At 30.9% G+C, this 25,497-nt stretch overlaps 1 protein-coding gene across 1 annotated transcript; it reads right to left on the bottom strand.

The window, feature by feature from the left end:
- Positions 1-2,165: 2,165 nt before the first annotated feature.
- On the bottom strand, positions 2,166-15,279 carry LOC106758094 (cytokinin hydroxylase-like). Its single transcript, XM_014641013.1, has 5 exons — positions 15,000-15,279; positions 13,651-13,877; positions 7,627-7,868; positions 4,861-5,230; positions 2,166-2,585 (listed from the first exon to the last, which is right to left on the bottom strand). The coding sequence occupies exons 1-5, from the start codon at positions 15,277-15,279 to the stop codon at positions 2,166-2,168; spliced, it is 1,539 nt and encodes a 512-aa protein (XP_014496499.1).
- Between the last annotated feature and the right edge of the window lie 10,218 nt (positions 15,280-25,497).

The following is a 25,497-nucleotide window of genomic DNA, read 5'->3' as shown; positions in this document are numbered from 1 at the left end:
GTATATATAAACCTATATCTGTCTCTTCTTTGTTAACTATATATATTACTATAAATAAAATAAAGCTAAATTTTTCATAATATAAATATTTCAGTTGCTAATACCAATTTTAATTCTAAGTAATATATATATTGATAATCAAGTATCTAAATAGTTATTTTATTGAAGAAAAAACATTGTTACAGAAGTCAAAATTCGTATGTAAGATTGAAAATTCATATATAAAAAAATGTTACATATGAATTATATACAAATAAAAATTCGTATATACTGTTTTATTTTATAGTTTTTTATTCTAGCGTTCGATATAATTAAAATAAAATTTTAAATAGGATTGGATAGTAGCACCCAACCATCATCATACATAGAAAATATTAAGTTCCATTATACTTTTACAATATAAAATCACAAACAAACATATTTCACGAGAGACCGGAAACATAAATAGGTAAATAAACGTGTCTAGTTAACTTATACTGATAAAAATTATAATTTACTCATACTGATTTTATGAAAATAAAAGCACCAACAAAATTAATCATATTAATTTCACTTCATCATTAACCAAATAAGCCGAGGAAGAATCAATGTTATATTAATGCTTTAATACCTTAAGCTTTACAGCACATTTGGATATGACGTTTTATTGGTTGTGTTGCTTGCTCCTTGTTTCTCATCCCTGTGAATTTATAATATGCATAATTTTTAGTTTAAAATCATTTATATATATATATATATATATATATATATATATATATATATATATATATATATATATATATATATATATATATATAAATACAACTTTATATGCTTTCAATCGAAGACTCAAAGGATACAAGTGTCTATTGACGAACTTTAAAGCTCTTTGGTAGTCTATGAGCAAAATTTTAAAAAGGTTTACCAATATAATGAACAAGTATTAGAGGTGGAGAGCAAGAGATGTTCATTGTCGATCATGGTGTGTCCATGTATTGGAGGATAAAAAGACTTCCGTAGAAGGGAGGAGAAGGAAAACCATAGTCTTTTTTTTGAGAGAATATGTTGGGAGTACAAACAAAGTCCCACATCGAATAAATGAAAAGACAAATATTTATTTATATGCACATAAATAGATACCTCTATTAATAAAATTGATTAAGAGTAAGTAGGAGATTATTATCTTCTCTCTCACAATCTCGAATAATAGTCTCCTAGTTCCTCTACATGAATGTTTATTAAAAATAATTTTTTTAATGTATATATACCTGTATATACTATCTTCCAAACAAATCTATAGCAAGAATAAAATACTTTTTTTTTATTATTATAGATGTATTACAAATTAAAAGGATTGCTATATTTTTTCAATAATTTTTTAATTTCCTAGAATTATAATTATTTTAAATATAAATATACATGTTAATTGTTAAAATGAATGTGTAATCTCATTATTGGTTTTTGTTTAAAAATATGTAAATTTATTTATGAGGATACAATTTGAAAGATTTGTAAGAAAGGCCAACTCTTGAGCTGAAATTGATAAGGTATTATGCATGGTGATTAACATTTAAACACAGTAAATATTTGAGTTAATTATTCCAAGTTATAACTTATATTTGAACTCTAACTTGACTAAAAATTACAAATACGAACTCCAAAAACTTTTGAAAATAATAAGTTTCATCATCTGAAGAACTAATTAAATTGTCTATATGCAAAAAAAAAGCTTTTTTGTTTCAAACTTGAGGGTTTGTATGCATATATACCCACATCAAAGAATTTCATATAACAATTTCATATAAAATATTATCAACCAAAGATAATCTAGTTATCGGAAGTTTTTATTGCTTCACCGGAGTCTTGTCGAAGAAGATGAAACTGCTTTATTAGAGAGAAAGAGAGAAATAAGAAAAAACACATAAAATGAAAACAGAAATGCAAGAAGAATGAAAACAAAAATGAGAAGTACATTTTGGAAAGCCAAATTCATTGTCAACTTTAACATAAAAAAATATTGTAAATGATACAATAACCTTTTAACAGGTAACATTGTCAAAATATTGTTAAATTTGCATTGTTGAAATATCGCGATACAACTTATTGACCACCACCAACAACTTATAAATATTCACCATAACAAATCCAACAAGTAAAGAGCCAAGAAGAAGAAGCTTTTAGTATAATTATGGATCTAAATGCTTCAAACAAACTTGAACACCATGTTTAGGTTTAATTGTGAGGAGAAGCACTGGTGCATGCTTATAACTCTGAGAAATGGTGAAGCTAAAGTGAGATATGAACATGGCTAGTATGATCTTGGCCTCCATCATGGCAAATGATTGTCCAACACAGTTTCTAGGGCCAAAACCAAAGGGTATGAAGCGACCAGATATGAATGATTTTGAAGCAAACCTCTCAGGGTTGAATTCGTTTGCATCTTCACCCCACAGTTCTTCACTATGATGAATGGCCAACACTGGAATCCAAATTGATAAGCCCTTTGGAATGTGTAGATCTCCCAACTCAATATCTTCAAAAACCATTCTCGGAAGCACAGTTGCAGGAGGATACAATCTCATTGCCTCATTTATCACCATCTGTAACTGAAATATCGGATAAACAACTTAAGTTTACTATTACAATAATATTTCTTTACACAGAATTTAGTTGGATATTTATGAGTGAAATTTTGTTGAAAATTCATATGTGAAGCTAAATTCTATATTAGATAAAAATGAAAGAATTGAGTACTTTAGGGGTGTCAATCACACCCATCTAATTTTTAGATTTCTTTCCCATCAAACTTTAGGGATTGATTTTTCTTAGTATGTTCTTTCCTTTTCCTAGGGATTAAACTATGTCTCTCTACCTTGGAAGTAGCTTTGTATTGTATAAAGTGTAGAAGACTATTCATACACATAACTAATAAAAGCTAATGATAATGAAAAAGATTAAAACAATAAAATTAATGGCAATATTAATAAAAAAGAAAATGACATGTTTCCTAAATGTTCTAAATAATTTCAGGAAAGATGTAAATTTGGGACAACCTTGATATTACCAACTAAGTTAACTAATTCATCAATTATGAAGAATTATTTAAATGGATTTTATAAATATAGGAGAGATTATATAATGTATTAATATCATAATTAAAAAAAAAAAATAGGCCACAAAATTATTATTATTTTTTCTTAAAACAACACCACTAAATAAAGTTAAATTACTTAGATTTATTTATATTTGAGTTTACCATATCATATTGGTTTTAAGAAGTTATATATATATATATATATATATATATATATATATATATATATATATATATATATATATATATATATATAATACGGGTTGTTGTTATTAAATTAATACAGAACAAATTTAATGAACATGTAAATGATAAAGTCCATCACATCTCATCACCGCCATGATAAAAAGTTACATGTTAATAACTTGAGTTATTTTAAAGAAAAGAAATTAGAAAAAGGTGTTATTGGTTCTATTTTTCAATTGAATTTAAACTTTTTTCTTTAGCTAAAATATTTTATAAAATCCTCTAGCACAATGGTTATCAAAATAAACCTTAAATTTTAATTATAAAAATAGCAACAAGAACACGTATAATGTTGTCCCTAAATTTCATGCTATTTTAAGACAAATTTCCTAATAAACATTAGTCATATACCATTGGGAATTTGGATGGGCTTACAATGTAACTGGCATCGGAATGTTGGAAAAGTAAGCTCCTTCTTCCTGCACCTCCCTTACATTTTTTATAAAGGATTAAATATGTTTTTTTTCCTTTAACTTTTAATGAAAATTGAAATTAGTCATCTTTCAAAATTTTGGTCTAATTTAGTTCTCCAACTTTAGAAATGTATGAATTTAATTTTTTTACCAAATTTTGTTAACTTTATTTGATGTTTGAAACACGTTTCTCAGTTAACATTGAAACAAACATGTGTTAAACAATGTAAACAACCCAATTGTTATAATGAAACGTCCTTAAAACATCAAATAAACCTAACAAAATTTAGTCAAAAGAACTAGATTCATACATTTCTAAAGTTAAGAGACTAAATTAGGTTAAAGTTTTGAAGAGAACTAATTCTAATATTCACTGAAAATTAATGAACCAAAAACATATTTAATCCTTGTGATAAATTCTTGTATTCTAAACTATGCAATCCAAAATCAATTTTATATTATGAAATATTTAACATGGAATATGTTTTTTATTTTCTATCTCGAAATATATAATTTGAAACATAAATTTTTTGTATTTTAAAATACACAGTCCAGAATACAAAAAATTGTATTCCAAGATATAGCTTAGAATATATTTATATTTTGAATTGTATAATATATGCAATCCAAAATGAACTTTTACAGTTTATATTATAAAATGTATAATTTCAAATAAAAAAAATCATTTTAATTATACATTTGGAATAAAAAATCTATGAAGGTGCAGGAAGAAATGCCATAAGATTAAAGGAAAAAAAAGTGGGTTGCATCTAACCTCCTGCCAATGATCATTTCATCTTCAATATATACTCCTTTTTATTAGGATGGCAATATTTAATCATTGTTTGAAAAAAAAATGCAAAAATATTTTAAAATGTATAAATTACAGAAAAAAATCATTGAATATCATGTTTTTCAACTCAGACTGCAAATTTTTAAACTTTTGTATATACTCCTATAAATAGAAAAGCTTAATTATTATACCAGTATTTTAAAAATCATATCTAAAATACTTTTAATTAGGTTATAAAAGTATGAATATATGAGAAAGAGACTGTTTACATAAAGTATAAGATAAATGAAGTAATGAAAAATGAAAGACATAATAATGATATATTTGGAACTAACCAGAGTGAGCTTGGAGAGTTTATCAAGTGATGGAGTTTCCCCTTTGAAAATGTGTTTGATCTCAGCTCTAACTTTGTCTTGCCAATGTGAATTTGTTGCTAGCAACATGACTGTCCAAGTGAGTAAGAGAGCAGTGGTTTCATGACCAGCAAAGAAAAATGTTTTGCATTCATCCATAACTAGTTGAAGATTCAAGCTACCACCCTCTTTCTTCATCTCATCCAAGAGTATGCACAATAAATCATTCCCATATGAATTGCTTCTCTCTTTCTCCACACAATCTTCCCTACTCTTTATCATCTCCATCAAGAGTTTCTCCACCTCCATCTTCAAACTCTTTATCTCTCTATTGTACTTGCTTGGGAAAAACCTATTTCATCATCAATGGTGTAAGTTCACATTCAAGATATATATATATGGGAACTATTTCAATTCACTATTTCAAAAGAGAAGGACAAAATAAATAAAAGATTCAAATTCAAAGATCATGGAGAGGACAAGTCTTATTAAAAATTAAACAAAGATTTCAATCAAAGTAACTTTTGAGACCAAGAATTTTTCACTTCTACTTTTATGAATCATAATTTTAGCAAAAAAAATAAGACAAAAAGTTGACCTAGAAGTAAAAGTAAAAGAGGTGACATCTTAAGTTTCTAACTATGATTATTACTATAATACAAGGAAAATGTATATAAAGATATGATCCAATAAAATGATGACATATATAGAGAATTATTTGTGATTTATCATAATATTTACTAATTAAAATAAAGTCAAGGTTAGTACATTGATTAATTATAGTGTTAAATTATACTATATAAATAATAGTAAATTTTATCATGTAGATTGTTTTTGGAGGTTAAGTTATTAAAAGCTAAAAGTTTATTTTTAAGCTTATTTTAGTGAAGTTTGTTGAACTTATCTTATCATTTCTTATCAGATCATTACTAGACTATTTATAAATATTTAGTTTTACATTCAAGATTGTTAAGATAAGATTGTCTAGAGAATAAACTGTCTAAACAATAGAGGTTTTGAAGTTTAACAAAAAGCATTAAACAAAATAATGTGTATGAAAAGTTGTTTTAATGAAATAGCATCTAAAGAAAGAAATATTATGTATCGTCTAAATAACGTTTTGTAGAGTAAAGTTTCTAATGAACTAAAGCTATGAATCATGTCTAAGAAAAAGAAGTGTCTCTCTTTGAAATAAGCTAACGTCTTATGAACAAGAAAATCTATCTTTTTTATAACACTAAGACTAAAAGCAATTTTTATACTAGTGTTATATCAAGCAAAGCGTCTTAAGAATGCATCGTTTGATGAATGACCACTAAATGTTATAGCCTTTGAAGAAGCATCTAATGGTTTATATCATCTGATGATTATACATGTTGTATGTTTTATCAAACGATGCATTTATGAATGACATGACAAATGATAAAATGTTTTGAACACGCAATATAGTCTAACACTTTATTCTTCAATGCATGTATTCTTTATTCTTGATATCTGTGCACATCAGTAAAGTAGAAAGATATGATCAAAAACAATGCACCCAAAAAAAAGACTTATGAGATATTAAGAACATTTTGGACATGTTTCCTTTGAAGCCTTATTCTTTGTTACATCGTACAAGCTTAGTTTAGCTAAAGGCTATGTTAAAGCCTTGAACCTTTACAAAGTAGACTAAAGTCTGACTTCCTACCTAAAGTTACTTGCTGTCAACTTCTTTATTTAACAGTCATCTTTCAAGAGAAGTTATATATAGACGAAAGCTAGAAGAAAATACAAGAACGATAACAAGTAGAACAAAAAACGAAAAATAGTGAACTCATGAAAGCTAAGACAAGCTCCATGTGCTCATATATTGTGTCACGTTGTATATTTCTTTTGAGAAAAGAACTTTAGCAAATCAAAAAAATCTTTGTATTGTTTATATCCTCTTCTTGAGAGTTATCATACATAATTTTCTCATAACACATTTTGTATTGTAAATTATGAAGAGAATTAAAACACTTGTCTAGACGTGTTATCTAGGGTTAAGATTGAAAGTTATTAGAATACTTAAGACCAAAATTGGTTAGAATACATGTAAGCTAGGAGTGGTTAAACTTGGACTATTCGTGTTAACTAGGGAACTGGGAATGGTGAGAATACTCGTAAAGCTTAAACTTGTGCAATCTTGCTAAAGATTAGTGGAACACTTTAAGATTTTTTTAAGAACATGTGGAAATATGTTTCATGTGATCCACCATTTGTGGTTGATGATTAACCTTATTTGTGAGCATCGTGGGAAGGCTTGGATGAATCTATAAATCCACCTTCTTCACTCCTTTGTGTTCACTTTGTGATATATGGTAAGGAAGCTCTGTTGAGATCACTCAAGATTTCTTCCTTCTACAAAGTCCCGACTAAATGTATCACTCAAGATCGCTCAAGATATCCATGTGAAGAGTGTATCACGAAAGGCTTTCAAAAGCATTATTCACTCCCTCTAATGTTTTCAAGTGTTTTTTTAGAGATAATTATTGTCAACATGAGAAATTGTGTTAAAGACTTCTTGACTAAAATATAAATAAATGAAAATTTTACATCAGAAATCAATTTTAATTATGTTTAGAATTTACCCCCTAATAAAAGCTTTACCATTTTTTTGCAATATATTTTCACTAGTTAACTATCTTTCTTTTAACATTAATTATATGATATATTCTTTAGCTTATTCCTCTATGTTTGGTAAAAAATACCAAATGGCATTCTCACCTGCTTCCAGGAAGGAAAAGATGGCGAGTTGCTTGAGCACAACGAGTCTGAAGCTGTGTGAGGAGAAAGAAAAGTTGCTTTCCCTTTTTATAGCTTGAGCCAAACTCAGTTCTTGAGATAATATCTGCAGTGAGTTCAGTTAAGTACTCTCCAATCTCTAATTCACTTTGCCCACTTTCTAATGAATTTTGCAATGATTGAAGCATATCCTTTGTGCATTCCACCATATGCCCAGCATAGCCCTATACATTAAATGTCCTTCATCATTTTAATTCCAACCATTTCTTAATATATTTTTAAGAACTCATCATGTGTATTATGAGTTAAAATTTATTAAAAACCTTTAAATTTTTTGCCACTCATAGTTTTTAATAAATTTCTATTCAAAATATGTCACACTTGAAACAATAAATGACAGAATAAAATAAGTCAAATACAAAAAATTATCTGTTTTATAAAATTAAAGATTTGTAAATAAGTTAACATCCTTAATTTTAAATAGGTAACATGACAACTTTAAGAAAGAACCTATTAACACTTATTGGACCCGATTTGAAGTAGTAAAATACAATCACAATGTAGTTTTTTATACGCAAATGAGTAAATTGTATATGACATGCTTAAATCTTACCCAACTTATAGTTACAATTTGATATTATTAAAGTGCGTCTAATATTTATATTTTTTTTCATATTTAAATAAATAGACTAATCTATCGTACTTACCATTTTCACAAGGTCGATCGTGGACATTTTTAAAAGCTAAAATCCTAACTCTCTGATTATTATTTATGAGGAAATTTAAAATTTAAATAGGTTCTAGTTGGATAATTTCACTATTTTGAACCTCCAATTTATAGGATATATTCACATATATTGGTTGAACAATTGTCAGGTTTCTAAACAAACTTGAAAAAAAAAAGTCCTTACAAGTATTTTTAGCAATTTCGATGGTTCTCTTCATTACAAATCTTAAGCAAATTTGAAAAGACCCTATCAGTTACAAGTTGTATGCATAAAAATATGAAAAAAAAATATTATTGAGTTGAACTACCAAATGTATATCTAAGAAAGCTCAAACTCTTATTAAGTTATTTTTTCTCACTTTATCCAAGTAGATAAGTGTTTTGTAAGTTAAAAGAAAGTGTTAATTTTGTTGTCTTAGAGAGAGAAAAAAGAGAAAAAAAAATGGTTTGCATTGAGTAGGTTTAGAAAAATTGTTATTGTCAATTTATTCATAGTTGGATTGAACTAAAATTTTGCATCAAATTTGTGGTATATTGTTTTTAATTTTGATTGTTGGAATTATCAATTCACAGATTTTGGTTAGAGAAATCAATCTGAGTGTGTATCTTGAGATTTTCCCAACAGTGGTATAAGAGTTTTATGTTCTGAATACCGAGAGAGAAAAAGAGAGAGGGGAAAGAGTTAAACATCGTGAGAGAAAAAGTGAGTGTACCACAATTGACGAGAAAAACCAATTATGATAATTGGTGCCTACAAATGAAGACGTTATTAAGATCCCAAGATGTTTGGGATATGGTGGAAGCAGGGTACGTTGAACCTGATGCGGATGAACATCAGACGGTGGCACAAATAGCAACATTGAAGAAAACATGTGCAAGAGATGGGTTAGCATTGTATTTTTTTCTACAATGTAGTAGATGAATCGGGATTCGAAAAAATAGCGAATTTCAAATCAGCAAAGGAAGCCTGGAAAATATTGGAGGTTGCATATAAAGGTGACAACTGCATTAGACAAGTCCGAATACAAGCTCTTAGAGGAGACTTTGAATAGTTGAAGATGGAGCCCAAAGAGCATATAACCGAGTACATAACTCGGGTGGAGAAGGTGGCCAACCAACTCGGTAGGAATGGAGAACAAATGCCATCTAGTCAGGTTGTGGGAAAAATCATAAGATCTCTTACAAAAGATTTCGAAAGTATCGTGTGTGCCATCGAAGAATTGAAGGACTTGCCGGTTCTCACAATGGATGAACTTGCTGGGTCATTAGAAGCCCACAAACAAAGGAGAAGAGTTGTGATGATCAGGTTGAACCCGACGATCAAGCACTATAGGTACAGTTAGACTGGAATAAATCTCGGATTACTCATAGCCGAGGTCCTGGCGGAAGAGGGCGAGGAGGCTGAGGACGAGGTGGACGTGGCCGAGGTAATGATAATGAAGATCAAACCAGTCAGCAGAATTTTCATGATCAAGGACAAGGAAAAGGCCGAGGAGATCAGTTAAGAGTGAAATGTTTTAAGTGTGGCAAAAGGTCTGACAAACGTGGAAAAGGAACTCAAACAAAAAATGAAGAGATTCAGCGGATAGGGAGACTTCTGGATGAAGCTAATGAAATTATGAATAAACAGAGGGTTGAGCTTGAGGAGCTGAAGAAGACGGCTCCTAAAAAAGAAGAGAAAGCATATAATGTTATTGAACCAGATAAAAATAAGGAAAAAGATGAAGAAGATATGAAGGCTAATGAGATTTCTACCAACTCGGTATGGTATCAAGATACTGGAGCAAGCAATCATATGTGTGGGAACGAGAACTTTTTTTATGAACTCACCAAGGTGGAGGCCAAATTTGTGTCTTTTGGAGATGACTCCAAGGTGGCTGTGAAAGAGCGTGGAACAATTCATCATATTCAGAATAATGGACGAGTTTGAGAGATTAGGGATGTTTATTATGTTCTGGAGTTAAAGAGCAATATTTTAAGCATGGGTCAGATAATTGAAAAAAGTAATTCAATTTTTATGAAAAATCAGGTACCTTATTTAATGGTCGTCTAACAACCCAGGTAAAAGCAAAGAAAAACAGGTTGTATGAACTGGAGCTGAAAATCTTAGAAAAAAGATGTTTGAAACAAGATATGACTAGCAAGAGCTTGGATAACTCCAACTCAAATCTGATTGAAAGAAGCAAACCCGGTGTGGGATGATGCACATGGAAAGCAAGGAAGGAAGAATTTAAGTTTATGGGGGGTTTGTTGGGATAAACTTAAATTTTAAGGTTTTATTAATAATTTTGTTTAAATCTTATTTTATTAGTTTTGGGTCTAGTAATATTTAGTTTGATTTGATAAAGATAAAATAGGGATAGGTAGTTATGATTTTTTGTTAGCCAGGTAGAATATTATATTATGATAGAATAAGCAGATTTTATTTTGAAGACAGTTGATATTTTATTTTCAGATTTTATTTTTATTTCCATAATATTGTAAGTATCATGGCTATTTAAAGCCTTCCAATTATCAATGAATAGCAAGACTCACTTTTAGAAAAATATTTGAGTGTGTATATTGAGATTTTCCCAACATATTTCATATCATTCACACGAGTTTCAAGTGTTCTTAAATCAACAATTAAGAGTGAGTATTAACTTTGATGATGAAATTTTGGGACTATGGGTACTAAATACTCTACCTAAGTCTTGGGATATTTTTCGATGTTCAATTACACACAACGTCCCTAGTGGCAATGTTTCTCTCCAAATGACAAAGAGTGAAGCACTTAATAAAGAATGAAGTTTTTGTCACCTAAAATAGGGCGTTAGGAAAAGGAACCAAAGAATGGTAAAAAGAATAGCAAGATAATGTCCAAGTCAAGATACAATAACGTGAGGTGCAAATACTATAATAAACCTAGACATATCTAAAGAAAATTTTTCTATGAAAAATGGAAAACAAAAGTAGGTGAAAGTAGAAAGAAAAGGATCTTGATTATGATCATGTTACTACTACGACATGTGGTGATCTTATTCTTCTTCATGATTATTTATCTATCAATCTTGTATTAGACGAGAGTATGTGGATACTTAATAGTGGTGCTACATTGTATGTTACACCAACGAAGGAGTTATGTTTAGACAAGATCGTCTATAAGAATGAACTGTCTAAATGCTCTTATATGTTTTGAAGTTTAACAAACAACATTAAACGAAAAGAGCATATAACAGTATTATCATTAGAATATATAACAATATAGCCAAAATATAAGTGGTTTGTGAAAATGCTCTAAAAAACCTAAACAACTTAAGGAAAGCCTTAGTAAAAACAATTAGGTATGAATAGACGCACCACCAAATGGGTTTCCCTAATTAATACGTCAATGAGAGGCCTGTTGAATGCAACAAATGTTATAAATCGCTAGGCGATGATCAAACAAACTCTTAATATATCTTGATAGATAAAAGTGTCAAACGATGTTTTTGGAAATCACGTTAAAAGCCTCATATGATATTCCAAAAATTTGAGTTGAAAGATACCTTGCTAAACACATTTTTTAATAGAACAAAGAAAAACTTTAAGAAGCATTTACATAAGCTAGACGATACCATGTGTTAAATGATTTACTTTATCCAACGGTGAAGTCTTCATCAATTGCTTGGTATCTTAGTGAAAAACTTAAATGATCAAATCCTACTTGAATGGTGGAAAATGTAAAAAACAATTTGTTATTCTGAACAAGCATTAAATGCCATTAAATGTTCAACATTTAAAAACAACAAAAGTGATAAGAGAAATGACATATTTGTTGCATGCATATCTACTCTATTTTGTGTAGATTGTCCACTACACGCATCTACCTGCTTCATCCTATACAAATTAAATGTGGATGCTAGAAACAAAGAAGACATTCATAGAATGTTGTCCTCATCAAAAGTCATGCCAAAAAAACCTTACTCTCTACTTTTTTCAAAGTACTTAAAAAGCAAGCATGCTCTGATAAGTTGACTTTAACCAACGACTACTACATACGACAAGACTAAAAAGACTTAAGATCAAAGCGAATATTTCTCTAATGGATATCTTTTTTAGAAGCCTTTAAATAAAAGATCGTTTAAAAAGAGAATTAAGGGAATAACATATAGAAAGAAAAGGCTCAAGCGAACAACGTCGAGAAAAAGTTCAAAAGCACACAAACTCAAAAGCGCACAAACTCAAAAGAAAATATCTTAAAGAGAAAAGATTAAGAAGAGAAACACTTTCAAGCTTCATTGATATGTTAGCTTACTATTGTAAGAAGAGAGAAGAGAGAAATATTCAATGAATTTGTTAGATTGAATTGTATTGCACACATATCCTCTCTGCGAGAGTTATCATCTAAGGACTTGTAACCAATCTTTTGATTGTATATTGTGAAGAAAATTAAAACATTTTACGTTTAACTTTGCGGAGTTAAATGGTAGCTAGATGAGTGTGTTCTAATGAAAGTCAGGAGTGGGTGAAACTCTGACGTTTAACTGGGTGGAGTTAAACAGTAGCTAGACAAGTTTGTCTTGTGAAAATGAGGAGTGAGTGAAACTTAATTGGACAATGTATCAGGAGTGTCTAGAGATACCAACAGTGTTGAAGAATACTGTACAACCAGAAATGGGTGAAACTCAGTACTAAAACTTTGATTGCTAAGAATAATGTGAATGATATATATAAAGAGAAATCTTTGTGACATAAAAGACTTGGTTATATTAGTGATAAAAAAACCTTAATTGCTTATCTAAGAAAGATGTGTATTTGAGATTGAAGTCTATTTTCATTATATACTTTATTAGTTTTGATTTTGATATTGTTTTGTTTTATCAAAACCTCACATATCCAAATCTCCATCTGAAAGTTATAAAAACCGATAAACACTTCAAATTAAGAGATACTCTTTCACTTCTCTTTTATTATGTTACCCAATGACCTATTTACAATAATATTGAAGAATTATAACTAATCTCTAGAATCAACCTCAATTATTTCTTACCATTCCAAAGGACTCAAGAAAATTATCAATACACACTTATACCAATATTCACAACAGTCCACTTAATCTCAAAATCAATCATTGAAACTATTGCTGAAATTTTAGAATTGATATTTCCAACACTTTCAATTAATGATCATAAAATATATTTTGAATGAATATATTAAAAAATGTATTTCTAAAATTTCTAGTGATGACTTCAAAATAAAATTGAATCTACTGAAAAAATAATTAAACTAATTAATTAGTATAAACACCAAACATATACCTTAAGTCTCTCTCCCATGAACGCTGGGGCAACCATGTGACGTTGGTACTGCCAATCTTTACCATTGGCCATTAACAACCCTTTCCCAATGAAATGTTTGGTACCTTGTTGTTGTTGCCATGATTTTCCAGATATGGAGTTGTACTTTGACAGAAATTCCTTTATCAGTGCAGTTTCTGTTAGACACAATCTTGGTTCTATTCCATTCCAATACAAGAATCTCTTTCCTACATGATCATGATAAAGCCAATAAGAAAATTAAGAAAACTCATAGTAACACACTTATGCACATGCATGTATATACATATATAAAAGAACATATTTGATTAAACATATTTAATCTTTATCATATAAAAAACATCAATGGTGGGGTGACTTTGCTTAAGTTTCATTTTAAATTAATTGTGTTCATTTCTCGTTTAATATGTTCCTTATAATTCCAATTAATGTGATCGATATATAAGAACATGGACAAATAGAGAACACATTGTGTATATATACATACCATCTATTATACGTAACTTTACAATATGAGAGAAACAAGAATAATTAATTTTGAAGAAATTTTGTGGTAATTTAAAAACTTTTGATGGTTGTGATATTGAGAATTTTTCTTTCCATTTCCATCTTTCTACTCTTTTCTCTTAAATGGCCGTTAAATCAAACATTTATATTTTATTGAATATCATAAAAACTAGGTGGAGATTCTGTATCAACTAAAAATAAAATCAAATTATATAATCATGGGATATAATCTTTATGTTATATGATTTTTTTATTAAATTATTAATATATATTAAAAATCTTATGTACTAGAAACAATATCAAATTATTATATATATATATATATATATATATATATATATATATATATATATATAATCTTATGAAACTATTTTAGTATAAAAATTGCTATGTGTTTTTTCTAGTTATTATTTTGAATCCAACACAATTAACCTTTATTTAAAATATTTCACACATGGATATCATGTTTGAAAAAAAGAGAGACTTTTAAAATCAATTTCAATGAATTTGTAAATATTATTTTTTTCAGAAAATATAAATTTGGATTCCATTACAACTATTTGGATTTGAATGTTTGAAAATCCGAGCTAAATTCTTTTAGAAAATGGGAATCTGAATTTAGGCTTACTCCAATAATTTTGATCTTTAATAAGATGGATTTGTTCAACAATAGGTGAGATCCAATTTTATATCGATCTTACACTATCTACAGAATTACCTCTGATTGAGTGTATAGAATACTTGAAATTTCATTTTCATTCCAATAAAATTTGACATGGATAAATTGTGTGCATGTGTTGGTGAGCTTGTAGAAAGAGACATACCATATTGGTTGGACCAGACAACAAAATGTGGCAAAATACGACGAACAATATCATGGCTGATAGTTTTCATGTCTTGAGAAACTGCTGCTGAAACAAGAGATGTCATTTCTGTGATGTTGCCAATGAGAAAACTGGGTTTAGGACCATGCACACCTTGTTTCTTCATCATCTTCCTTATGCGCATTGGAGTGAGCCAGTAACATGAAATGGTGTCATAGCCAACCTTCAACACCACAGTCACAAATATAATCAAAAGGGTTGTGACAATCACCATTACCATTGATGAAAAACACCAACAAAAGATGATGCAGAAGAGCTGTGAATGAATGACACACAAGTTTGTTTCATGAATTATACTGATATATATATATATTACAATTTGTGTGAGAGCCTTTTATAACGTATAATAATATTATTTTTTTCATTTGATAATAAAGGTGGGGTTTGTGGGGACTTCAATCAGAATATAAATAATAGTTGAAGTTATTGTAAATGTGATTGCATATTAAAATTTCTGAAGATTTCAACGAAACCGAAAGTTCAGTCATTATTGAAGAATTGAAAAAATATAAATGTAATTGAATTTATTAAATTAAATTAAATTAGAAGGTGCATTTACTGCTTTTGTTAAAAATTCATGCATCATTAATTTTTAATATTCTTCTTTATTAGTTCATAATGTTTAATATTAAATAGTTGGGCTTAATTTTGATTAGTGGTGATTAAAATTTATATTGAATATCGTATTTAATATATTGTTCTCAAATTAGTAATTTTTCTATAACAGTTTATAATTAGATTATTATATAAGATATGTTTTTATTGTAAATGCTTTCATATTAATTAATATGTTTTAATAAAAACATAATTATAAAATAAATCGATAATCACTTTATGTTAATATCTGGAATTTATTTCCCATTTCTATTAGGATTAAAAGATAAGTATATAATTATGGATATAAAATAATTGTTACCAAAAGTTGTACTGCTGTATGATTATTAAGAGATTTAGAATTCACTCAGTGACAGCACAAAATGTGTTAAGATAAGTTTCAATTAAATGAATCCTTTGAAAATTTTCACCTTTTATTAATATAGTAAATAATATATTGAAGATGTCATTAAATACAATAAATAATTTATAGACTAATATCAATTTAAAAAATACTTTTTTACCGATAAATATTTGTTAAAAATTTATTGATTTTGTTATATATATATATATATATATATATATATATATATATTATATAATATAAAAGTGATGAGAATGGATAAAAAGTATTTGAGTTTAGAGTTAAATGTTTACTTAAAATAATTTTTTCTGTCACTTATTCTTTTTAATTGATATGACATGCGTGTTAAAGATACATTGATGCTTAAATAAGTTTGATTTAATAAGTTAAGTAATTAATAAAAACACAAGAAAATACTAGAGGGATATATAGTGTTTTTGAAATCGATTCTTTGAGCAATGTCTAATAGTTTGTAAAGGAGATATATAATTTGCAAGATATTTCGATGCTGATTTTTATGAAATGAGTCACTAGTGTAGAAAGGATTTTAGACGTCGGTTATTTTGGACTTTTAATGTCACATATGGAAGCGACGTCTATTCAAGTGACGTTAAATGAGACGTCGGTTAGGATATAACTGACGTCTACATAGACGTCGGCTGTCTACAACACCGACGTCTGCATAGACTCGGTCATAGTTACAATAGACGTTTATATAGACGTCTGACTTGTCCAGAGGCGACGTCTATAGGCCCTAGAGCATTTTGTCCACTGTAACTCATTGGACGTCGGTTTGTGCACTAACAGACGTTTGTAGACTTCGGTTTTGCATTAACTGACGTCTTTTGGGTGTTTTTTTTTTAAAAAAAAATATTTTATTTTTCCAATAAAACCACACTTGAAAATCAAAAAATTGACCCAAAACAATTATTTATAATAAACGTTTGTGTTTTAGCTATAATTCAATCAAAGATAAAAAATATGAAATTATAAACTTAAACTAAACCTAAGTAATGTTCAACAACAAATATAAGTGTTCCTAGTTCCAATTTTGCAGAAGATAAGTTGTTCACTCCTGCCTTAGCTGCTTTATGGTGTCTTCGGGTAAAGGAGATAAATTGTTGAAGCACCGCACAATTAAGAAATATTCATCATGGTTTGGTATATGTTGAAAGAAAATTATTGATTTGTGATGTTTTGAAAGTGAGCATGATTATTACCTCACTACAGTCATCTGTAATGCCAGCTCGAATGATGGTCTTAATCCAAGACATCACATAGTACCTACATTCCCATGAATCTAGCTGCTTGTTACACTAAAATGACAAACTAAATATAGTCAAGAATTAAGACCACTGAATAACATAGTAAATGAATTAAAACTATAAATGCACCCAACCTTTGGATCCAGGACTTGATTTAGCTGACCTCGAGATTTACCTATTACTCTATTTACATTAAAACACAAAGTAATATTAATATAAGTATCAAATCATAAAAAATTAAGGTCAACATGAATTTCAAAGTCATTTTTGGCGAAACACTTACCCTTGAAGCATGTTTCTCAAGTCATTTTTCATCTTCCTTTGCAGCGAACATAAGAATACAACTTTACATTGTTTGGGAATGAGGACCAACAACCGCCAGTGAGCCCTGTTTGGAACATCATAAATAGTTAGTAAACTAATTAAGTAAACTTTAATGACCTTTTACATAAAACAACACATACCTATCAATGTATGGCACAAGGTATATGTCTCTGTTTGACTCAACCATCCATGTTTGCAAATAATTTTGTTTGCTTTCAAGTGTGTTACCAGAACGCTGAATGGTCTGAGGTTCAACAAATCCGTAAACGGAAGACCGACCTTGGTCTACAATGACTGTGTCCATGTACCTATAACAACAAGTTAAGTTGTTAGAAACTAGTAATCTAAATAAAACTATTATGGTAGACAAAATTAACTATCTTACATGCACCATAGTTGAATAATGGAAATATTCAACATCATGTCTCCCGCAATGATCTCAGATACATCATTGAATGTGATATATACTAGCATGTGAGGGGGGAGACCAAATACTCTTAAATCCCAGTATATTTGTATTGATCCTTTGTTGAACCTGGGAATTCTTGACATTAGTTTTGTTATTGGATCATCCTCTACTTCAACCGTGTCATCATATTCAGGTATTGGTGCCTTATGCATCGGCTGCTTTTGAGGACGTGTGAACTGAAGATAAGATTTTCAAAGTTATGAACAAATATTTTTAAATGAAAATATAAAATTAGTAATGATAAAAATATTATACCTGTTGTGTAGCAATGTGTGTGATAATCAATGCTCTAGGTTAGGCTAAAAAACTTCCTATGGCCTCTCCCACAAATTGAACTTCTGGAGTGGGTACAGGCACCTAAGCCTGGGGATCCCGAACCTTATCAATCATGACACGCACGTGTTGGGGTGATATGGGAACACCATGAATAGTCTGGCCTCCCTCAACTACTTGTCCAACAGCCACAATGCGTGGGGCATCCCCATCAACCAACAACTCGTACTGACCAATGTACTCAGTAGGTTCAACATTGGAGAAGGATCCTCTGGTGCTGGCAGGAGGTGGTGTGGGAGTTTCAGTGGGCACACCCAGGGTGCCTTGCGTCATGGATTGCAGCTTCTCTTCAAGCGTTCTTTGTATTTCTTTTTATTCCTGTAGTTGCTCCATGAATCGTTGCTCCATTGTTTGCATGCTCTGGCGAAGTCTTTCCTCCCACTGAAGATCCATTTGCCTCAGTGCCTCCTGATTCCTTGATTGAGTTGTTTTTTGAACAAGGCCAAAGTAGTCACGAAGAACAATCACCCCAGGAACTCCACGTACATGTCCTGGGTGCTCCGGTTTTCCAATGGCCGTTGTTAGAATGTCCTCCCTACCTTGGAGAGTAAATGTTCCTTGTGTCTATTGCTCAACCAACTCATCCTCCACATAAAAAAACTATGTTACTTAAATTGCATGATATGATAAATACAGAATCAAACAATGTTTATAATTTCAACTTACAATTCTCTATGAGATCAATGCAGCTGAGGCAGATGTCATGTTCCCATCTGATTTCGTCCGAGCAGCCTTCCACATCTCGTACCTTGTAGGTGGAGGTGCAAGGTCCGGGGACTCAAGCCCCAACTCATCCGCTCGACTCTTTTTAATTTTCTTCTCAAGTTTCGCATAGCCACCTCATGATAACACGTGTGGTGCATCATTTAGCCTTTTCCTTTCTTGGACGACTAACCTTTTACCCTGTAAAACCATGTATATTCATAACTATATAATATTAAAAACTCTGTTTAAGACGTTGTTTGTTAAGATAAATACCTTCCATTCCTCACTCTCTCTAGATGCACGAAACTGCATCCACTCTTCATCGGTGAAGGAATAATCCTTACTTGGGTTCTCATGTTGTCTGTCTCCAAACACATACAGACGTGTCAGCCTTGTCTTGAAATCCCTCCATCTCTTTTCTAATTATTGTAACACTTTCTTTCTCATCTCAAGTGTGTTTGGAATATCATATTTTAGCTGTTTAAAACAAGGAAAATGTTAATAACATAATAAGATCAAAGTAATAAGTATATCAAATTTATTTTAAGTAATCATACCTGAACATCTTGCCATAAGAGGTTCTTCTCGACCTCTGGGACGTCATCCCAAGTTGCATGAAGGATAGAAACATGGGTTTTGGCTATCTTACCCAAATAACTACTAAATCTATCAAAATTTGGCCCTGATGCCACACCTGATCTGGGGTCAATCTCAACATGACTGCTCTGCCCATGAACCTGTCCGGATGTCACTTCTGCCAATTGTGTCACGCCTCGTGTACGTCTTATCTGTCCTGATGCTGAGTCTGAGTTCGACATACCTGAAAAATAAATACAAGGTTAGTACTAATTGAAATATTCATCTGAATATAAGTACATATATAGTCAAAATAGAAAAAAAAGACGTTACTTATTAAGATATTGTTTTCTCCCAAATCCCTTCATTGTGATCACTACGAATTGCATGTATGTCATTGGCAACGTCATGAACTGAGTCTTCAATGGGTCTTGATGTGGCAGATGTTGTCTCAAGTATATCAAGAGATTCTTCATCATCATACTCGTGCATGTTTTTTCCTTCCAAAACCACTGACAATTTTTCATTCGCTGGATCACTTACGTAGAACATTTGCCTTGCTTGACTGGCCATAATAAATGGTTCATCAGTGTAATTTATTTTTTTAAGATCTACTAATGTGAAACCAGAGCCATCTGTCATGTCACCAGAATTTATATCTACCCATTTACACTTGAAAACGGGGACTCTAAACCTCACATAATCCACTTCCCATATTTCTTGTATTACTTCAAAATAACTCATTGAAGCAGTGATTGGATTTTTGTCTTTAGAACTAGAAAAGTGCACAAACTCAACTTGTAGTGTAACCCCACTATTTTGAACCCTACTTTTTTCATCTTCTTCCTTTTTCTGAAAAGAGATATTGTTTATATAGTACCCACCATATGTAATCACATCTGTGTTCGGCCCATGAGATAACCTCAATAGAGTTTCAAAAACATGTGGAGTCGCATAAATCTTTTTCTTAAACCATTGTAAGAAGGTTTTGACATGTTCATTAAGATGTCATTTTTCACTCATTCTTGGATGTGATGCCTTTATTTCATTAACGTGTTCAGAAATGTAAGGAATCACATCATCAGTGTTGTTTAAGATGTACAAATGAGCTTGATCAACTTCTTTTCTACTAACACTTTGAATCCTCACATTACCCTCACATTTTCTTTCATGTATGCTCTTGGGTAGATCCATTGGTTCACAACTTGGCATATAAGTTAAACAAAATTCAACGGCTTCTTCTGCAATGTATCTCTCTATGATTGAAGCTTCTGGTCTATACTGATTCTTGACATATCCCTTTAAGATTTTCATGTATCTTTCAACAGGGTACATCCACCTTAAGTAAACCGGCCCACATATTCGAATTTCTCCGACTAGATGAACGATCAAATGAACCATGATATCAAAAAAAGAAGGTGGAAAATACATCTCCAATTCACATAATAGTCTTATTCCTTCATTTTCCAATTGATCTAAACATCGAGGGTCAACAACTTTCTTGCAAATGGCATTAAAGAACAAACACATACGTGTCAGAATACCCCTAACAGAAGGAGGTAATATGCCTCGAATAACAACTGGTAACAATTGTTGCATCAATATATGAAAATCATGAGACTTTAAACCAACTAACTTTAGCTTTTGCATAGAAACAAGGTTACTAATATTTGAAGAATAACCTTGTGAAACCTTCACACTTCTTAAAGAGTTACAAAAAATTTGTTTTTCTTTTTTAGAAAGAGTATGACAGGATGGGGCCAGATAGGTGTGTCTTCCTATTGTCTGTGGATGTAACTCTGTTCGGATTCCCATTTCAGCCAAATCTTGTCTTGCTTCTATTCCATCTTTGGTCTTCCCTTTCACGTTTAATAAAGTTCTGATGACACTGTCACAAACATTTTTTTCTACGTGCACCACATCAATACAATGTCTAACATCAAGTTTACACCAATAAGGAAGATTAAAAAATATTGATCGTTTCTTCCAAACGTTTTTTGCAAAGGTACTTTTATGATGTTTTCCGAACACAATGTCAATGTTTTTGACTTTGTTGTACACCTTTTCACCATTACGGGAAAATTTGATGGGTGTCGCAGTCCATACAAATTTGATTGCATATGAGAAATGCAGTATAGTACTAGGAAGTGACTCCTAGGTCGTCTCTCAAGGACCAAATGTGGTTCGAGAATTAGGTCAGACACGAAGTAGGGGGATTTGTGAAAAGATTGTGAATGCGGATAAACTAAATTAAAACACGGATGCAAGCAGAAATGTAAACACAGATGTAAACAGACACGGAAACAGAAATGTAACAATGGAATCAAATGCAGAATGAAAACGGTTGGTCATTAACTCAATTACTACGCTTCCAATCATAGATCAACGACAAGTACATACTACTCTAATCCAAATCCGACACGAATAAACCAACTAAGCGAAGGCTAATTCGGTCTTCAAAATCGCAGACTAAGCGAATGCAATGCACAAATTTAATCAGTTAAGCACCATACAGTCTAATCAACTAAGCGAAGATTAAACACCGATTAGGCAACTAAGAATTTACCTAATCGCAGGCACACAACAGAATAAATATTGAGCCAAATCAGAGCAGTAGTAAACATAAAGACAGTCCAATAAATCTCAAGGAAGCAAAGTAGTATCACTAACAACCAACCCAACTAACTTAAACTAACATGGCAATTAAATTAACAAGACCAAACATATTAGACAACATTAAAATAAATTAAAATACTAAACCTAACACTACAACAAACAAATATCAAAACATAATTAAATCTATTAAAATGCAATACTCAATTAAAAGGATGAAAAACAATTAAACTTGTAATCTAAAATATTTTAAGGTAAAAGAATTAAGAAAACATAAATTATTTCTACCATGTCATGTGACCCATGTGCACCTCCAAAAATAAATTAAAAATGCAATTGCTCTTAAAAATAACTTTTGGCCATGACACACTTGCACTTGCTTCATTTCTCCAATTGCAAATAAAAGAAAAACTTTGTGTCATTTCTGCATCCGTCAGCGTGCTGCCCTTATGGCAAAAAGTAAATGAACAACTTTTATACCAAAAACCAACTTGACAGCCCATGTGTCCCTCAAGGAAAGAAAACTAAAATGGATGTCTGCGTGTGGTGCTTCCAGACGTAACCCGTTACTACCCAAGACGTGCCCCTTCCAGCAAAATTAAATCACTGCTTCCATTGTTGAATCAGTGCCTACAACCATTCCAGCATCGTCCCACTTTGCTTCAATTGAAATTGCTGGAAAATAAACTAATTGCAAACACTAAATGAACGTAATAAAAACACTTTCAAATTCTAATTTATGGAACAGATAAATGGAATAGATAAATGAACGTAACAACACTGACCAAAGCTTTAATAAAAAAAACCTGCACACTTCCGTGACCAACTTAAAAGAGAAAAAACATGATGCACCGTATGAAAATAAAAAAAAAAATTTGCACCGTGAATAAAACAAAACACCACTACCATCTCATCACTAGAAGATATGAAATAGCATGTGTGTTCTCCCAAAACGAAATCAGCTTTTTTTCCAATTAAACAAATGACATGTGTGCTTGAATCAAGGAAAGCAAATGCCAAAAAAAAAAAAAAGAATTGCGTTGTAACAACAGGGATTGCAAGTTGAATACGTTTCTTATCTATTGAAAATGAAAATAAATCTTCTTCTCGGTTCCAGCCAAACAGCAAGTATAGTAAATGGAAAGTAAAACTTGCTTCATCATTCAACCAAAGTCACCGAACATCAACATTTTTCCAGAAAAACGTGAAAAGAAAAATTCCTCCCAACTGAGTGCTCCCAAAACTTAACGTTCCAGGACAGCCCCCCAAATAAAAAAAAAAATGACGGCTCCTAGGTCAATCCCTAGGACATGTGTCTCAAAAATAGGGGTGGGGTTCACCCTAAAAGAAAAAACCTAGGGTGACAAGTGTCCTACAACTTTGGGCCCATCATAAATTTTGCCAACATTGGCCCAATGTGCAAAAGTTTGTCTAAAAAGTTTAAACAATTAAATTACAAGATAACTAAAATTTAAAATGTCTAATATGAGAGTCTTGAATTTATTTTGTCTCCTTCCCAATGCTCCAAATTGTATCTCCAAAATTTTCCCTACAATTAAAAATGCAAATAATTAGCTCAGAATATTCAAATTAATTAAAATTAGAATTTCTGGTCAAATTAAGCATAATTAGGAAAAACGGGGAAATATCGGACAATTAAGCACAATTCCCTGATTAATCCTAGCACAATAAACTAAGTGAAATCAATAAAATATAGACTCATCACGGGGTCTGGACACAACCTCATCCTTCGCACTTCCATTGAATGTTTTTCTCAATCTACGATAAGGGTGATTGCGAGGAAGGAATTTCCGATGTCTTGTATATACCGTCTTCTAACCATGCTTCGATTGAAGGTAACTAGTTTTTTCTTCACAAATCAGATATGCAAAATGTCCTTTAACACTATAACCGCTCAAGTTTCCATAGGCTGGGAGAACATTAATAATGCAAAACAACATTGCATGCAAACAAAAATTTTCTTCAACATCTGAATCGAACACTTCGACACCTTCTTCTCACAACAATTTCAAATCATCAATTAAAGGTTTCAAGTAAACATCAATGTCATTGCCAGGTGGTTTAAGACCTGATATCATCATTGACAACATGACATATTTTCTCTTCATGCACAACAAAGGAGAAAGATTGTATATCATCAACATAATTGGTCATGAACTGTGTTTGCTACTTAAGTTCACGTAAGGATTCATACCATCAGTTGCAAGTGCAAGTCTTAAGTTTCTTGGATCTGCACCAAATTCTGGAAATGTTTCATCGATCTTCTTCCACTGTGGTGAATCTGCTGGGTGTCGAAGAAGATTATCGCATTTTCTTCCGACAACATGTCATTTAAGGTTCTTCACATCTTCTTTAACAGAGAACATACGTTTCAACCTAGGTATAATAGGAAAATACCACATCACCTTAGCAGGTGAACCATCATTACCTTCATCAGCAGTGTTTTTGTCAGATTTCTTTTTAAAATGGCTTAAACCACATGTTGGACAATACTTTAGCGAAGCAAACTCATTTATGTACAAAACACAATCATTGGGACAAGCATGTATCTTTTGATATTCAAGACCCATTGGACATAAAAAAAAATTGCCTCGTAATTACGAATAGGTAGATGATGGGTGTCGTAGCCCACACAAATTTGATTTGCAAATAAGAATGCAGTATAGACTAGGAAGTGACTCCTAGGTCGTTTCTCAAGAACCAAATGTGGTTCGAGAATTAGGTCAGACACGAAGTGGGGGGGTTGTTGAAAAGTTTGTGAATGCTGATGAATTCAATCAAAACACTGACACAAACAGAAATGCAAACACAGATCTAAAACTGTTTCAAAGACAGACTGAAAACGGTTGGTCATTAAAGTAAAAGAAAATGCTAGACCTAACACTGCAAAAGACAAATATCCAAACATAATTAAAACTATTAAAGAGCAACACTAAATTAAAAAGATAAAAAGCAACTCAAGATACTTTGTAAAATAATTTAAAGCTAAAGAAATAAACAACATAAATTTTCTTCTACCAATTCACATGACATATGCACTTACTAAAGAAATTAAAATTGAAAATGGGATAAAATTAACCTTTGACCGTGACCCTTCATAAAAGCAAAGAGAAGAAAATCCAATACAACACTTTCTCAAAGAAAAAAAAAAAATAAATATATATATATATATAT

Source organism: Vigna radiata, chromosome 1, assembly GCF_000741045.1.
Source record: "Vigna radiata var. radiata cultivar VC1973A chromosome 1, Vradiata_ver6, whole genome shotgun sequence".
Classification (NCBI taxonomy): Eukaryota; Viridiplantae; Streptophyta; class Magnoliopsida; order Fabales; family Fabaceae; genus Vigna; species Vigna radiata.
This window is presented reverse-complemented; position numbering and strand designations above follow the sequence as displayed.

What these genes read in the sequence shown, in the direction of transcription:
- LOC106758094 (XM_014641013.1), bottom strand. Translation starts at nt 15,279, where the DNA reads ATGGTAATGGTGATTGTCACAACCCTTTTGATTATATTTGTGACTGTG. An exon ending in TGTCTGGTCCAACCAATATG is followed by an intron (nt 13,878 to 14,999) that starts GTATGTCTCTTT and finishes ATGATCATGTAG; the next exon opens with GAAAGAGATTCTTGTATTGG. An exon ending in TCATGGGAGAGAGACTTAAG is followed by an intron (nt 7,869 to 13,650) that starts GTATATGTTTGG and finishes TTTAATGTATAG; the next exon opens with GGCTATGCTGGGCATATGGT.